The 17,912-nt window shown below is 37.1% G+C and overlaps 1 protein-coding gene across 2 annotated transcripts in view; it reads right to left on the reverse strand.

Moving 5' to 3' along the window:
• Positions 1–17,912, reverse strand: part of gpc6a (glypican 6a) — a 227,648-nt gene that overhangs the window by 175,493 nt on the left and 34,243 nt on the right. For both annotated transcript variants that reach the window (XM_077205398.1, XM_077205399.1), the window contains exon 2: positions 43–201. In XM_077205398.1, coding sequence (XP_077061513.1) covers positions 43–201 — 159 coding nt within the window. The remainder of the gene's footprint in view (positions 1–42; positions 202–17,912) is intronic.

Raw genomic sequence — 17,912 nt, forward strand, 5'->3', positions numbered from 1 at the left:
CATTAATATTGGGATAGAGCACAACAAATGCTGCACACTTACCGTCAAACTTTTTATGCCTGGAGGTAAATACTGTCCGTATGGTGTGGCTGCTCTCATCCACTAATTTCTCGAAATCCAGTTTGCTCTGCTGGCCGAGTCTGTCCTCCATGTCTGAAGTGCAGCAGGTGTAGCCTTGGGAACAAACCCGCAGATGTTCACCTGTGGGACGGGAGAAGGACATATTTCACACAGCCGCACTGGGGGACACGGAGCTCATCACACCAAATCAAACACGCTTCATTACACCAGAGCCGTGATGTGTGATTTCCCGAAGCGCACAGAAGATGTGAAGGTGCACCAACTGAAATTAGCGGTGCATGTCGCCGCTGGATGTGACATCTTTAATTACGTCAAAGCCACAGATGGATGTGTGAGAGCCGTCCTCAAACTTCCTCCACTCGTGTGTTTTGCAGGTGAGCTTTTTAATGACTGCAAACAAATAGAAAACTTGTCTGACTGTCAGTGTGAACATGTATTTCCCGTCTATTTTTGAAACTTCATGCTTGACAAGCTCTTGACAGATGTTCAATGTGATGTTTTAAATAGTTTCCCTGTTGAGAAAAGGTCTAAACCAGGTTCAAGTAAGCATACAAATGAAGATGCCTCCATCTATGTGAAAAAGGATTTTTTTCAATAATAAAGTCAAATCAAATTAAAGCTACACTGAAAACAAATTCCCAAGACATGATTTATACTAAGAGTTTGTATTTCTTTAATATCAGTTGTTAATTGCAGGAGTCTATTTAAAAAATTGAATTAATCTGAATGAACTATTTTAAAAATCGGTTTGAAGGAATGATTCACTGACTCACTTATAATATTTCATTTGTTTTATTACAGGATGATTCAGCGTTTTTACCCAAATCTCTTGAATTAATGATACATTGACTCACTCATAAAGACTTAACTTGTTTCATGATTCAGTGTTTTAAACAAATCTCTTGAATGAATGATTCAATGACTAACTCATAAAGACTTCACTTGTTTGATTACTGGTTGAATAGCATTTTTGCAGTTTCAATGAATGATTCAATGACTCACTCATAAAAATGTCACGTGTTTCATTACAGCGTTTTTTTAACTAATCTCTTGAATGAGTAAATGACTCGCTCATAAAGACTTAACTTGTTTCATGATTCAGTGTTTTTGAACAAATCTCTTGAATGAATGATTCAATGACTCACTCAAAGACTGCACTTGTTTCATTACTGGTTGAATCAGCATTTTTGTAGTTTGAATGAATGATTCAATGACTCACTCATAAATATTTCACTTGTTTCATTACAGCGTTTTTTTAACTAATCTCTTGAATGAATGAGTAAATGACTCACTCATAAAGACTTCACTTGTCTCATTACTAGATGATTCAGTGTTTTTGCACAAATCTCTTGAATGAATGATTCATTGACACGCCTGGTTTAAGGATGTAATCGATATAATCGTTATTTTAAGCATCATGTTACTCTCAAAAGGTACTTTGCTCTATTTTGATCGCTGTGTTTATATCTGAACTACAAACTTTTATCTTAGTAGCTGACTTCTGAGATAATATGAATATTTGTAACAGAAATAATGAAACTGTGATTGAAAAGACTGTTTGTGAAGCGGTTTTATACCTATATTGTACATGATAACTGCTCTGTCTGGGTCATCGACAGTGGAAACACTGATCTAAATGTTGATTTAGTCAAACCTTAAATAGACACAGGCAAATTGCTGTCATTTAGGAGTCATGTGGGTGTTTGAATCAAGATTGTGATCTCTTAATGAATAATCATGCAGCTCTAGTTTAAGCAGTATTCTTATGAGTTCCTAAAAGCACCGAATTCTTTCTACAACCCAACAGCAACGTATTACACATTTACAGTATAAATAGCATCCTTCCAGTCAATCTGTCCAGTTTGCATTTTGCACCTGTCCCATCTGCACCATCTCAGCATTAAAGTGTTTTCCTGAGTAAAACTGTCCCCAACACCTGCTGGATTTAACATGCAGTGAGCCAGCCCAGCACTGCATCGCCTCTAAACCACAGCCAAAACGCTTCTGGCACGAGCGGATCCAGGGACAACATGATGTATGGAGGAAATGCCAAACTGTAGGCTAATGATACATTTAAAATCACCTCAAAATTTGGCGGGGAATCATAAGTTGCTTGCAGTGAGGAAAAGCGACAAACAAGAGTGTGTTGGTAATGACATGGCAGCCTGGGAGAAAAAATCTCATTCCCATAACAGAACAGCCTGCTGATTTGAAAAGTAATATCAGACCATTACATACCGAGCAAGGCAGATACAAGCGCTTATTTTCGATTATATATATTGACTTCTTCACTGAGAATATTTTGAGGCATGTGTGCGATTTAATTTCTGATTGTGTCTTGCGTGAGTCTACTCGATTTTAAATGTAATGAGCGAGAAATTGTGCAAATTATGAACAGTGCCGAATCTGAAGACGTCTGTGGTGTGAATAATAGGAAACAGACATTATAAGCCTCAATATTCATTGTTGTGACTTTTTCACATTAAAGTTTAATGCCTTTTAAGTTCCGTCAATGCTTTCAATATCTGTAATTGGTTGGTCAAGGGTATTTCAAAACATTTTCCCCATTTTAAAGTAAAATTGCAAATGAGTTCTCTTTAATGCTCAAATGTTCCGACAAGACGGCAATGACAATGACATTAAATGGAGAAAATGCTTAACGCATGTAAATCATTGTGTCCATTTTTTGCTTTCCTTAGATGGATTTTTAGGAGAAATAAAACTTAGTTGATACACTATTGTTCAAAAGTTTGGGGTCAGTAAAAATTGTTTTATGTTTTTGAAAAATGTCTCTTCTGCTCACCAAGACAGCATTTATTTGATCAAAAATACAGTAAAAACGGTTACATTGTGAAATAATATTACAATTTAAAATTACTGTTACCTGTAATTTATTCATGTGATGCAAAGCTGAATATTCCGCATCATTACGCTGGCATTGCTCAGTGTCACATGATCCTCCAGAAATCATTCTAAAATGCTGATTTGCTACTCAAGACACATTAAAATGCTCAATATTCATTGTATAGCTCTGTATTCTAACTACTATTGACTCATTTGTGTCAATTTATTATTTCTCCAAAATAACTTTGGGAGAAATATCTGATACAAAGGTGATATTTAAACAAACAAACAAAAAACATGACTAAGAAGTCCACTAAAGGTTTGGTTAGTGCGGTTCATAGAGCAATCGCACCTGGGTTCGTTTTAATCCAACCAAACATGCCAAGTGTGAACACACCGCTCCGGACAAAATGAACCAAGAGAACCAAACTACAAGAGCGAATGAGTCTCCTGAGCTTCAAGATGAAATGAAGTGCACTGAAATCTTCCTTCGGGTCAGCAGAAATCTCAAGCACAATAAACATTTCTCAGCTCATGAGACGCTCTGTTGTGGATTAAGTCAATCGCTCGCCTCACCGTGTGCCGACAGCTGGTTTGTGTCAGATGAGCCCGTCACACATAGTGACAGACGCAGCCCCCATATTTCATCTTAAAAAGATGGAAGTAATTCATGAGGGCAAAATGTAAAGCCTGTCATTACATTGGCTTCAACCCAAAATGTTTTAAGCACGTTGAGGTGAGGTCATAATAAACATGAGGTTTTCACACACCGTTCCAAGACGTTAAGTTATTCATTTTCTTTCATTTTCCTCGGTCTCTCTGGTCTATCTCGGCACAGATGTGGCGGATCGTTATGGATGGTTATCTCTGGAAGCTGGAGCACGAAGTGTGATTGAAGCGCAGCTTTGTAATTAGCTGGAAATGCTGACTTTTGAGAAGCTCCAGTGAGTGCTGCTGGTGTTCAAACGCCAGTGAGAGACAAAGTCCATTTACCACAGACACGCAACAAGATCTCTTCTGCCAGAAGAGCCCACAGAGTCATTCCCCAACACAAGCTATGGCTGAGCCAGAAATATCAGTAGTTTGTGAATAGGAATTACTAAGCAAAGTCATTTTTACCTGTGAGAAACTGACTGGTAAATATAAAATGATAAATATATTTTTTTAATATATATATATATATATATATATATATATATATATATATATATATATATATATATATAAAACGTAAAACATTGATTTTTCAATGATTTTGAAACTCTTCTGCTCACCAAGGCTGCATTTGTTTGATCAGAAATATCAGAAATACAGTAAAAACAGTAAAATATTGTGAAATAGCATTTTAATTTGAAGGAACAATTTTCTATGTGAATATATTTTAAAATGCAATTTGTTCCTGTGATACAAAGCTGAATTTTCAGCATCATTACTCTTAAGTTATTCTTCAGAAATCATTCTTAAGAAAAATGTCCTATTATTATTAATGTTGAAAAAAATTGTGCTGCTTAATTTTTGGGGGGAAATTGTGATGCATTTTTTCAGGATTCTTTGATGAATAGAAAGTTTAAAAGAACATTTCTGTATTGTCTTTATATAATTTTTGATCAATTGAATGTATCCTTGCTGAATAAAGATATTACTTAAAATATTATTTCAAATAAATACAAACATTTTTAATGTTAATGTAAATTTTATATCATCAGTTTGATATCATGTTCTACTTGAAAATAAATTCCATTTTATATTTACATTTTTGCATTTGCCAGATTCATTTATCCAAAGCGATCGCATTGCATGCAAGGCACGCAGTTCACATTACAGAGATAAAATGGACTGCAAATACAGTATTAACATTTTTAATATGATGTAAAAACATTAACAAAATGTTATTTATGCATACCATTTAGCTTCACATTTAATGCAATTTTAAATCGTATCTTGTTATGATAAATGTAAAAGTCAAATCTTTATATCATACTGTATTTTACATCATCAAAGCCTCAAGTTTCATATCACTCTTTCTGGATTTGTGCTAAGACAGTAAGCATATACAGTAAGCATAGCAAAGTAACACCAATCAGATTAAAGATGCATTTAAAATATGGTGATTATACAAGAGGGATTACATGCATTTAATAAAAAAAAGTCTTCTGCTGACGCAAACACAACCCCATCTGTGCTGTCGACAAGAAATAAATAAATAAAATTTTGCCAAAAGAAAAAAGTGAATCAAACAGTTTATTGAAACACAAAATGCATTGGAGATTTAGAAATAATCTTCAATAATGAAAGCAAAAAACATTGGTTTATACTGTGCAAATAATGCTCACCGACACTGAACATGCTCTCTACATCAAGAGATTCAACATCCAACCAGACGAAGAGTTTGACACATTAACTGCTGTAGTAAAGTCCTGTCATGTTACTGTAGCTAATGAAGACAATCTGCTGTATGATTTCTCCTTCCCACCTCAAACCCAATTAAACTAGATTACTAACCAATTAGGTAGCAAAAAAAGAGTTTGAATAGACCTATACACATTGGCTGAAACCTGGAACACTTTTGCTACCAGAGAGCATGCTTGAAATATCAAGGCCTACACAACTGAAGGTACATTCAAGAGCACACAATCTTTAACAGAAACATGGCCTCGAAAACAAATCTATACATGCACTCCAGCATGCTGCTATGGACATGCACAAATGTATATACACAATTATGTTATTATTCCCCATAATTTTGGTTAAGACAATAAGCAAACTCCAGCAGGAGTTATTCTCTATATCAGTGTCAGTGTTTCTGAACTCCCTGAAACGCCTCCATTGTAGTCTTGAGCTTTCTTCCGGGAACGAACACCTCACAGTATTCCTCATTTAAACAATTAATCCGCATTAAAAAGGGGCGGGGCCTGGTTGAGTTAGTTAGTTAGTAGTGTGTTGAAACTGGCGGAAGGGGCGGGACATTTCCCAAACAAATTCAAAGCCCTTGGCCAATCACAAGACACTGATCCAGCCGACCAATCAGAGCACAGTGTGCTTTCGGAAGGAGGGGCTTCATAGAGACAGGAAGTAAACAGAGGTGTGTTTACTAAAGCCAACTGGCCACTAGTTTCGTCCTTACCAACACAATTCCATGGAACTAATCATTGTTTGCTAACGATGCTTTTGAGAAACTCACTCAGGAGAGTTTCTGACAGACAGGAAGAGAGGATCTGCAACAATATAACATACATTCATACATTTTTTTTTTTACATTCAAGCATTAAAACCTATTCCAAAGAGCCCAAAAATAAAATCAAGACTTTGTAAAAGGGCATACGGCATATTTAAAGTTTGGCATGCAACTTTTCCTGCATTTATAGTGGACAGAAAATGGCTGAAAAACGTAAAAAAAAACAATAAAAATAAAAAACTCTGAAGAAGGGAACGAGTCATATCTAGAGAACAGAACACTTTGTTTTACAAATTACATTTTTAAAAGGTGATCAATAATCCAAAACTCATATTAACAGAAACTCTTCACACCCCGAGGATAACTTCAAATTAAAAAAACAACATGATCATATTCAAAGAGCCTGCTTATTTCTTTTCTCGTTATTTTCTATTCCTCAGGAGTCGCCTGTTTTGATGATTACTCTCTATTGCATCATTATAGAAATGATAGAGTTAATAGACATTTCTACCACACCACTTGCTTCATAAAACGATTCCAAGCTTCTTCCTCCACGGGGCATCGTTGTGAATTTGCATCTTTTTGATGGACCAATATCTCCCTGGACCAATCATGCTGCTGGTAAATATAACTGAAAGTTTGATGTCTTCTTTATACAAGCATCTCCTTATATACAGAAGGGATAGTGTAAAACTTTTCTATCACAACATTAAAGTAAAATAGAAGTAAATTCAGCAACTGAGCAAGTGATTCCTCTGAGATTGGCACAGAAATTTAAAAACTGCTATAGTTCCAAGTTTTCAGGATTTTCCTGAGAAAAGGTTTTAGCAATTTAAATTTCTACTCAGTTTTTATACTATTTGCTCACTGTGCAAGTTAAGCAAATTTCTGCATGAAGTAATGTAAGGTAACAGCTTTGGTCAAACGTACAGAGCTCAGAAAAACCCGCTGCACATCCAATAATTCAATATAAATATAAATATTAGATTATCCTGAGGAAGTGACTGTGTGCCAGAAAGTTAGTTTATACAAAACTATTTGTGTATCAAATAATCTTGCTTTCCACAACTTTAGCCTAACTTTAATCTGCATCAAAAAGAGCAATGAACAAAATAGTAGCAAACACAACTTTTGTTTGTAAAATGTAGTAATTCTATAAATGAAAATATACCAAAAATAAAATTAGAACTAACATAACATAATTGTATTTTCTGATATAAAAATGTTTTGCAAAAAAAAAATGTTAATAAAAAATTAAATTGTAAATAAAGATTAAATTATATAAATAAAACATTACAATATTTAATAAACATTAAACATTAAAATAATAATAACATTATATAAAATTAAAAATAATAAGATTTAATATAATATGGTAACCCTTTACAATAAGGTTGCATTTGTTAACATTAGTTAACTATATTATTTAAAAACAAGTTTTAATTTAATGTTAATTTCAACATTTACTAACATATTATTAAATATCAAAATTTGCTTGTGCTAATATTATTTAATAGATTTGAGCTAACATGAACTGATAATGAACAGTTGTATTTGAATTAACTAATGTTACAAAATTATTGTTCGCTGGTGGTTAATATTGTAAAGTGTAATTATAATACATTAAGCTATAATCTATAAACTAGATAAATAAACTCTTTTGCTGTAAAATGATGCAGTATGGTGCAAAACATGATTGATTATGCCTAAACATGATTGATTTTGTATTATTTTTTTTGCCTCCAAGGTAACTTAACCATGATTACCATGATATGTAAAGTTGAAATTAGATTTTTTTTTCTGGCTTTTCTTTTTCTTTCAGTGTAAAAGATATATAGGCCTATATATATATATATATATATTTATTTTTTTATTTTTTTTTTTTATCCAAGCTTAAGAGTGAATATCAATCAATTCTGATTTTATATGGCTGTTTCTCTAACATGAAATCTGTTTGTTTGAGCATCTAATACTTTGGATTAGTGTTGCTTTTTTCACTCTTTTTTCTCTTTTTTCTCTATTTGCTAATAGAGTTTAAGACGGGACTGTGTGAACAGAACACTATCAGACAGAAAGCAGAAACAAGTTATGAAAATCAATCTAATCTACATAAAAACTCTGTCTATATAAATGAAAGCTGTTCTCCAGTTATCTAGCGTGGTAGTGCAGTGTAAGTGTTGTGTTTTTACTCAACTGTGGTCATAATATAATGAAACATGAAAACCCTGTCTGCTCAGATAAAGTTCACACAGAGAGAAATCCAATTCAAAAGCCACATATGAGCAGAAAACATCAAGCCGTTCCCGCAGAAACACGACGACTCGGTTTGGATCCACGGGGAGGTCTGGAAGATGGAGAGCTAGTTTGTCTTCCATTCAGCAATATAACCCCACCATCAATTACTTCCATTTACTCACTTTTAAGGGAAGCTAATTTGTCTTACACTACAATCAAACAGTCATTATGTGAAATGTAATTACTGCCAGCTTGAGTTAAGATTCAGTTGTAATGATACCACTACAGATGCTTCCTTCCCAAAGCAAACAATAGGAACTTTTCTGTCCCTGCGACGTCTTTCTGTTTGGCTTTGTTTTCTCAGAGCTTCTTTAACTTTGCACCACATCACTGTACTTCCAACGTGACGGCCGTATCTCTAATTCGACTCGTTGGCTCCACTTGAAGGTCTCTGCGTTGATGAATTGCACAGCTTATGAAATTAGGCAGTGTGAGGGAAAACTAGTTGCATTTGTGTTAAAGTGAAGCGAGAAGCTGACATTTAATGGATGACAGGCACACGTCGTGACTGAAGAACAGGCCTGATCTTATAGCTGGAGTCTTCATACACACATTATAAGCATATCTTACACAATATACTGACACACTTCATCAGTGTTTGTGACTTTATTTTGATTGTCAACTTTATTCTGACTTTATTTTTGATCTCATCCCTCAGTGAATGCTTTACCAAAGAAAATTAAGCTTATATAATTGCTGGTCGCGAATAAACAGACATGTGAGAGTATTATAATATAATATAATATAATATAATATAATATAATATAATATAATATAATATAATATAATATAATATAATATAATATAATATAATATAATATAATATAATATTAGAGTGGTAAAATTCCCTGTTAATAATCCAGAATAAACACATTTGAGAGTATTATTATATTATATTATATTATATTATATTATATTATATTATATTATATTATATTATATTATATTATATTATATTATATTATACTAGAAGGGTAAAATTCCCTGTTAATAATCCAAAACTTGTTACCAATTGTTTTTGACAAGTAAAAAAATGCAATACGTGTTTTGCTAAAAAAAAGTAAATACAAAATTTAATAAAAACATTAAATATAAATATTAAATAAATTATTTATAATATATAAATATAAATATTTAATTGTTGAATACATATGTATTTAAATATTAAATACTTAAATATAAATATTTAATTATAAATATTAAACACTATAATAATATATTATTAAAATTAAAAAAATATCAGTTGTTACCAAGTTTTTGAAAAGTGAAAAAACATGTAATATATATTAATACAAATAAAATAAAGATATTACAAAAAATAAATAAAATGATATAAATAAAAATATGTAATTGTTTAATAAATATTAAACAATATAATAATATATTACTGAAAAATAAAAATAGATATGTTGACTATTTATTAAAACATATTAAACCCTAATAACTGAATTAATTTAAAACTTTTTTTTTTATAAGTTACAAGTAAAAAGTTTTGTGCTGAACTAAAAATCCCTATATTTTTTAGCCCTGATGGTGATTTATTTTGTCCTGCACAGCTGGAAAATGTCATGGGACTAAGTTAGTCATGACGCATACAAACCTGTGAACAATACGGCAGGCATTTGACACTATTCTAAAAAAGTATAGGTAAAAAAAAAAAAATAAAAAAAAATTGGGATAGAGATTTCATGCTGCGGCAAAAGCAGCCATGGGATCTGATTATGCCCAGCGAACAAAGTCATGCCAAAAAAACTTGGAGCAACTCTCCACGGTATTCATTAGTGTACCTGGCCACAGGGATCTCCTACATATGGCCACCGCCATCTGGTGGGTCCCGGGGCCCGTCGAGAGACTCTCTGCCAGCCCGTTCACCTCCAGCACCTCCAGCCTAATTTACTGCCGCATGAGATGATGTGACGGCCCACACTGCTCGCAGAACCTGAAGCCAGTCCCGACAAACCACATGTCACTTTGGTTCATTTTGTTTTGTGGCGAGGCGCATAGAAAAATCAATAATCATTGTTGTTTATTGCCTGGCTGGTGTGTGGAGACTTTTGTCAGTGGCCACCCAATAAGTCATTTATCATGTAGTGCAGCCCTGGAGAGAATGATGGGATAGCGAAAACGAGAGAGCGCTCCGACTCATTTAGGAACCGCAAATCGTGGGCCGAGACGGGGAAACCCGAGCTCTCTGTTAATTCCAGGACTAATCAAGGCCAGGCTTCTTTCTCACGTCACGTTCGATCGCGCCACAGCTTCTGAATCCACATCGATCCGCTATCAGATATACGTGCTCATCAGAAGCAGCTCCACATCAGTGAGTGCAGAAGTCTGGACTCTTCTGATACTGCTAAACCAAGCTCGGGACTCCAGCACATGTTGGGCTGTTAGGAGAAACACGCTACGCTATCTTTATGGATATTGTTACGTGCCTCCCCAGTCTAAGGGGTCAGGGAGGCAGTAACAAGGAAATTATCAACAAGTGGGCAACCAAGAACTCTCCTCCCCTGTCTCACTCCACAAATCACACAGATTTTTAGAACTCAAAAAGACTTTATTTGGATTGATCCAAAGTACAAAAGGAAACGGAAAGCATCAATAGGCTTCGGGAGGGGACAAGGCCAAAACAATAAACATAAAGTTCTGACTATAGGAGAAAAGCCTTCTTAACCTTTCAAAATAAGATAGAAAAGAATAACAAATACCTTACCTCACTCCCTCTCTAGCCCAACACAGGAGAAAAAGGTGGACATAACATAAATGGCATCCTCCTCCCTACTGCTTCCAAAATAAACTTAAATCAAAAAGGAGTCTGGTAACTGGTTTGAAGAATGTAAAAAGAGCTGGTTTAACCGCAGTCCAAGTCTGTTCAGATCAACAACAATCAACAATGTCAGCAATTGACAACAAGATGTACAATTGCTCTTAACACACATGCAAAGGGGTGAGGCAGGAGAAGACAGTCTGGGCACCCTGGAGTCAAAAGAGGATCTCCTCCAACTGGCTTTTCCTTTCCAGCTTTATCCACGAGCTTCCCTAGTCAGGAGCCAATCAGTGGGAACCAGGAGATGATAGTAATTCGTATCAGCTGGCCCCCATTTGGACATGAGAGAATGAGAGAGAGAGAACAAAGAAAGAAAAAAACACCAAAACATTGCACACATAATAACTACGCCCTGGGACGTAACACCCCCATCACCAAATTTACAACCAATGGCTTGTAAATATCTTACATGTACAACATCAATCACATATACCGTAACCCCCCCCCCCCCGTTAATCTTCATCACAGGCTCTGGAGAGTGCATCTGCCAGCAAGTTCTCCGAGCCCTTCTTGTACTGAATGTTCAAGTTAAACTCTTGCAGGTAGAGTGACCAGCGCATCAAACGCTGGTTCTGGTTGCACATGCGAGAAAGAAAAATTAGAGGGTTATGGTCAGTATAGACGACTAGAGGAATACAACTACCTCCCACATACACTTCAAAATGTTTGAGTGCCATCACTAGTGCCAGAGCTTCCTTCTCTATGGTACTGTAGTTGCGTTGACTTTTAGAGAACTTCTTAGAGAAGTAACAGACGGGATGCTCGACACCATCACCGTCATCCTGCAACAGGACTGCGCCAGCTCCCACAGCACTTGCATCTACTTGCAATTTAAATGGAAGAGAAAAGTTAGGAGCTGACAAGACCGGGGCATTACAGAGAAGGTCTTTGGCGGCAACAAAAGCACACTCACACTGAGGAGTCCAAACAAATTTCTTCACCGTACTAAGCAGGTCAGTAAGGGGAGAAACTAATATTGCAAAGTTTTTACAGAAACCCCTATAGTACCCTGCCATTCCTAAAAAACGGCGTAACTGACGCTTGGTACTAGGGGTAGGAAATTCAATAATGGCGGTTACTTTAGCTGTAACAGGTTTTACATAACCCTGACCTACTTTCTTTCCAAGATAAGTTACCACACCTTTAGCAAATTCACACTTGGCCAGATTTAGGGTTAGTCGAGCATCACTTAATCTGTTAAACAGACTTTCTAAACTGTCGAGGTGGTCTTCCCAGGTACTTGAATAGACTACAATGTCATCCAGGTAAGCTTCACAGTTAGGCAAACCAGACAAAACTTTTTGCATGAGGCGTTGGAAGGTTGCTGGAGCATTTCGCATCCCAAAGGCCATACAATTGTACTGCAGGAAGTTGTCTGGGGTTACAAATGCAGAGATCTCACGTGCACGTGCAGTTAACGGGACCTGCCAATAGCCCTTTAATAGATCTAACTTGGAGACAAACTTTGAAGCACCAACTCTGTCCACACAATCTTCCATTCGTGGTAGGGGAAAGGAATCAGGCTTGGTGACGCTATTTACCTTTCGATAGTCTGTACAAAAACGAAATGAAGCATCAGACTTTGGAACTAACAGGCAGGGGGAACTCCAGGGGCTTTGGCTGGGTTCCGCCAAAGAATTTTTAAGCAGGTAATCTACTTCAGCTTTCATGATCTCACGCTTTGCAGGGTTCACCCTGTATGGATGCTGTTTGATGGGAAGAGCACTACCTACATCAATGTCATGAGACAGCACCGGGGTTCTTCCTGGGACATCAGAGAACAGAACGGGATGTTTTTGTAACAACCCTATGACATCCACTCTGTGATTCTTGGACAAATAGGATAAATGTAAATCTAAATTATCCATTATAGCTGAATTGTTCAGACGTACTTCAGTTGTTTTTTCAGCCAGCATCAGCTCGTCGCAGGCAGGACCTACTGTACCATCTACTGACACACTGGGTTCAGACACCGATGTGGAAGGAAGAGAGGGTTTAATTACCTCACGTGCAACATAATGTTTCAACATATTAATGTGACATACTCTCTTCTTTCGTCTACGATCAGGGGTACCCACAACATAATCTGTGTCACTAAGTTTCTGTTCGACGACATATGGTCCAGAAAATTTAGCTTGCAAAGCTGAGCCAGGAACAGGAAGTAAAATGAGTACAGACTCACCCGGCTGAAAATTGCGCTGTACTGCAGTTTTGTCAAAGCAAGATTTCATTTTAGACTGTGCCGTGGCTAGATGGGCCCTTGCCAGTTCACAAGCTTTGTGCAGACGGTCACGGAAAGAACTGACATAGTCTAGAACCGAGACAGATGTATTAGTCTTACCTACCAACTGCTCTTTTAACAACCTTAAGGGGCCTCGAACCGTGTGAGCAAACACAAGCTCAGCAGGACTAAATCCCAGTGACTCTTGAACAGATTCCCTTACAGCAAACATGAGCAATGGTAGGCCGTCTACCCAATCTTTTCCAGTTTCCAAACAAAAGATACGGATCATAGACTTCAGGGTCTGATGAAACCTTTCTATCGCTCCCTGTGACTCAGGGTGGTAAGCACTAGATATGTGATGCTTTATCCCCAACTCTTTCAACATCTCTCCAAACACTTTTGAAGTGAAATTTGACCCCTGGTCAGTTTGAATTATTCTGGGCAAGCCAAATGTAGTGCAAAACTTTACGACCTCCTTCAGCACCACCTGTGCTTTCAACGTACGCAACGGTACAGCTTCTGGGTAACGGGTTGCAGTGCACATTATTGTTAAAATGTATTGGTGCCCATGTTTTGACTTCGGAAGGGGTCCTACACAGTCAATTAATATCTTCTCAAATGGCTCTCCTATCACTGGTATCGGATTGAGAGGAGCTTTTGGAACAGTTTGATTTGGTTTGCCTGCACGCTGGCAAACATCACATGAACGACAAAAACTAGAGACAGTGGATTTTACCCCAGGCCAGTAGAAATGTTTAGTGATCCGCTGAAATGTTTTAGTGACACCGAGGTGTCCAGCGAGAACATTTTCATGTGCCAATCTTAACACTTGAGAGCGATAACCGGAAGGTAGAACGATCTGAAAAATTGTTTGCCAATCGTGTCTTTCTAAAGACTTTGGCTCCCACTTACGCATTAAAACCCCATCGTCCCAAAAATATCCTACCCGCGCCACTAACAGATCACAATGGTCAACTGCAGCACTGACGCACTTTGAGAGTGTAGGGTCTGATTTCTGCGCAACAACGAGATGGTCCTTACCGAACACGGGAGGAAGATCAGCTGTGGGCTGGGACTCATGACTAGGCACGAGTTCAGTCTCAACTGATAACTCGCACTCTATTGGATTAGGCTGCACAGCCAGGAAAGAATCTGCGAGACCAACAACATCTTGAAACTTTCGTGACTGGGACCTAGTGACAGCACACACAGGAAAAGCTAGAGGATATTTTCCAGAGAGATCCAACGAGTTGCACACAACTGGCTTACTTACAACAATTGGACTGGGGAAGACATTACCACCTGCAAGATCATTTCCCAATATAAGACTGACGTTATCTACCGGCAGTTTGTCACACACACCCAATTGAACCAAGCCCGTGACAAGATCAGATTTCAGATTAACAGTGTGTAATGGAACACTAACACAGCCCATTTCGATGCCACGAACAAGGACATTTTCGTCAGTATATGAAGCATCAGAGAAGGGCAAAACACCATCCAGAATAAAGGACTGAGCTGAACCAGTGTCTCTTAAAATTCGCACGCACTCAACTACAGAACTGTCAGCCAAAGACACATAACCGGTCAGAAGAAATGGTAAATAGGAAGAAGTGTCAGTGGTAATCAAGTCAGGAACAGATTGTACCAGTGCAACATTTTTAGGTCTCGCATTTGCGGTCTTCTGTTTCCAAGCCCGACAATCAGAGATTATATGCCCAGGATCAAGACAGTAAAAGCAGACTCTCTTCTTTTCCACATTTCTTGAGACGGCTTTCCCAGCACTAGACTTACTGGCATAAGCACGGGCTGCATCATGAATCACAGACTCTGTAGCGAAGGAAGTTTTTGTTTGACGACCAGAGGGAAAGACGGTTCGGTGGGTAATCGCAAATTCATCTGCAAATACCGCAGCTTCAGAAAGTTTCGATACTTTTTGTTCATTTAAATGAACTACAACTCCTTCCGGTACACAAGTCTTGAAATCTTCCAGCAAGACCAACTCTTGCAACTCTTCATAAGTTGTAGTCTTACTGGCAAGACACCATTTTTCAAAAAGCGATTTCTTTTCTCTAGCGAATTCAACATAAGTTTGTTTGGCTTGCTTTGAACACGCTCTAAATTTTTGCCGATACGCCTCCGGCACTAACTCATATGCCCTTAGAACTGCTGTTTTCACAATGTCATAGTCCAATGACTCCTCAATTGGCAAAGCCGCACACACCTCCTGTGCTTTGCCAACCAGGTTACACTGAAGCAGCAGAGCCCACATGTCCTTCGGCCACTTCAATTTAAATGCGACGCGCTCAAAAGCAACAAAATAAGAGTCTACTTCTGCTTCACGGAAAGGCGGTACTAGCTTGATGTACTTGCCTATTTCAAAGTCAGATTTAGACTCAACTAGATCAGTAGGAGAGGCCGGTATAGGAACTGGTCGGTCACGGAAGCCTTGCGCCTCAAGATCAAGCCTACGCAGTTGAATATCACGGTCAGCTTTAATTTCAAGAGCTCTCAGACGAAGCAGCTGTGTCTCATGTTTCTGCTTACTTACCGCTAGATCCAGCTCTTTTAACTTAAGCGCCACTTGAGGATCTTGATAAGACTCTTTTTTAACACTACTTCCTGAACTTGAACCACTGGACACAGCTTCTTTATCAATTTCGGTGTCGACCACATGCTCTAAGATTAGTTCTGGAAAGACATCTACCTCTACCAATTTCGTATATAGTTCATCTCTTATCACGCTTTTCGTTGCTGCCTTGGCAACCGTTATATTATAAAAGTCAGCTATCACCAGCAGATCTTTCTTTCTACAACGATTGTATTCCTCCAATGTAGGACACAGCGTAAATTTAATCAAATCGAAATCCATATTTTTTTAATATAGGACTTCAATCAACAATGTCAGACATCTTGATCAGAAGCTCCATTACTTCATTACTGGGAGAAAAGTAGAGAGCTGGACTCCAGCCGGAAGGAAGGAAGAAAGAAAGAAAGAAAGAAAGAAAGAAAGAAAGAAAGAAAGAAAGAAAGAAAGAAAGAAAGAAAGAAAGAAAGAAAGAAAGAAAGAAAGAAAGAAAGAAAGAAAGAAAGAAAGAAAGAAAGAAAGAAAGAAAGAAAGAAAGAAAGAAAGAAAGAAAGAAAGAAAGAAAGAAAGAAAAATAAAGTTAAAAAAATTAAACAATTAAACAAAAATAGAACAAAATGTGTTTTAATTCTTAGTAATCAATGCAATGCATTTGAATGCAAAACATTAAATGGTCCTAAAACCAACTTGCAATGTGAAAAATCGCTCTCTTTATATCCATTCTGCATTTAAATTTGGCATTACATGTTTTTTTGTTTGTTTGCTTTTTATGAATGTCAGCCTATTCAGAGTTTCAGGGTGAATCTCATAGGATTACAACGACGCTATTCTAACTCTAACTGCCTTTCATCGTCTTAACCAGCCGCAACACCACAGACTCTGAGCATCAAATCATTTATTTAAAGTGATAAACCACACAAGGCAACAACAAAACAGCCAATCTTAAAATTGTGTTGGTTAAAACACATCTATGCAAAAAAGAAAATTAGATTCTAATGTGAACGGGGCTGATGCAATACAAACGGAAAGAAAGCAACCAATAAAACACGCTTATTGCTTTACTGTGCAGAGGACACCATGTTTGTGTCTATCAAAAGAAGAGAAAACACAAACCAGCCTGTATTATTCTCAAAGTTCACTCTCGATCACATTCAGTGGTAAGTGCAGGACAGAGAGCTCGACTATATGGGCTGTCCTATTGTAAATAACACTCCAGAGCATTTGATCCCTAGAAATTCCCAGAATGCACTGCAAAAAGGTTGGGAAGCACACTATATTAAAACAGTCAAATTATCATGGAATTCAAGCGTCTTAATATTTACTTATAATACTTACAAAAATAAGTGGCTTTTTTTGCATTTTATGTTATTTTAATAAAACAACTTTGATTATATAATATCGTATTTAACATTAACTATCACTATAATTTCACTATGACATAATTATTGTATTTGAATATATATTTCATAATGCTATAATCAGTTACCATAATGTACAATTAATGCAAATTTGTTCTGATTATATATCCTGATCCACATCAAAGTAAGTGTAACGAGACACAGGCATGATGGTCTAACAAACATCTCAACACAAACTCAGCCCACAGAAACGCCTCTGATAGCTTGAGTCAGGCTGAGGGAACATGGCCAGTCTTTGTTGTCTTTATCTCCATCTAGTCTGTCATTATCAGCTCTGCCAAACTAATATGGGAGCGTGTCACGCGCACATGACCGACCTCAACACAAAGCATCCTTCAGAGAAGAGCGTGGCGGGACAGACGTGCAACGTTCAGCCAAAGCAAACATTAAAGGTCTTGGCGCGAAGGCAGACGGTTTCGGGTCCCAACTTCTGTGAGCGCTTGCCAGACCACCTCCAACCAAAC

Source organism: Siphateles boraxobius, unplaced genomic scaffold (genome assembly GCF_051911475.1).
Source record: "Siphateles boraxobius isolate OS27281-9 unplaced genomic scaffold, OSU_SipBor_1 53, whole genome shotgun sequence".
In the NCBI taxonomy this organism is placed as follows: Eukaryota; Metazoa; Chordata; class Actinopteri; order Cypriniformes; family Leuciscidae; genus Siphateles; species Siphateles boraxobius.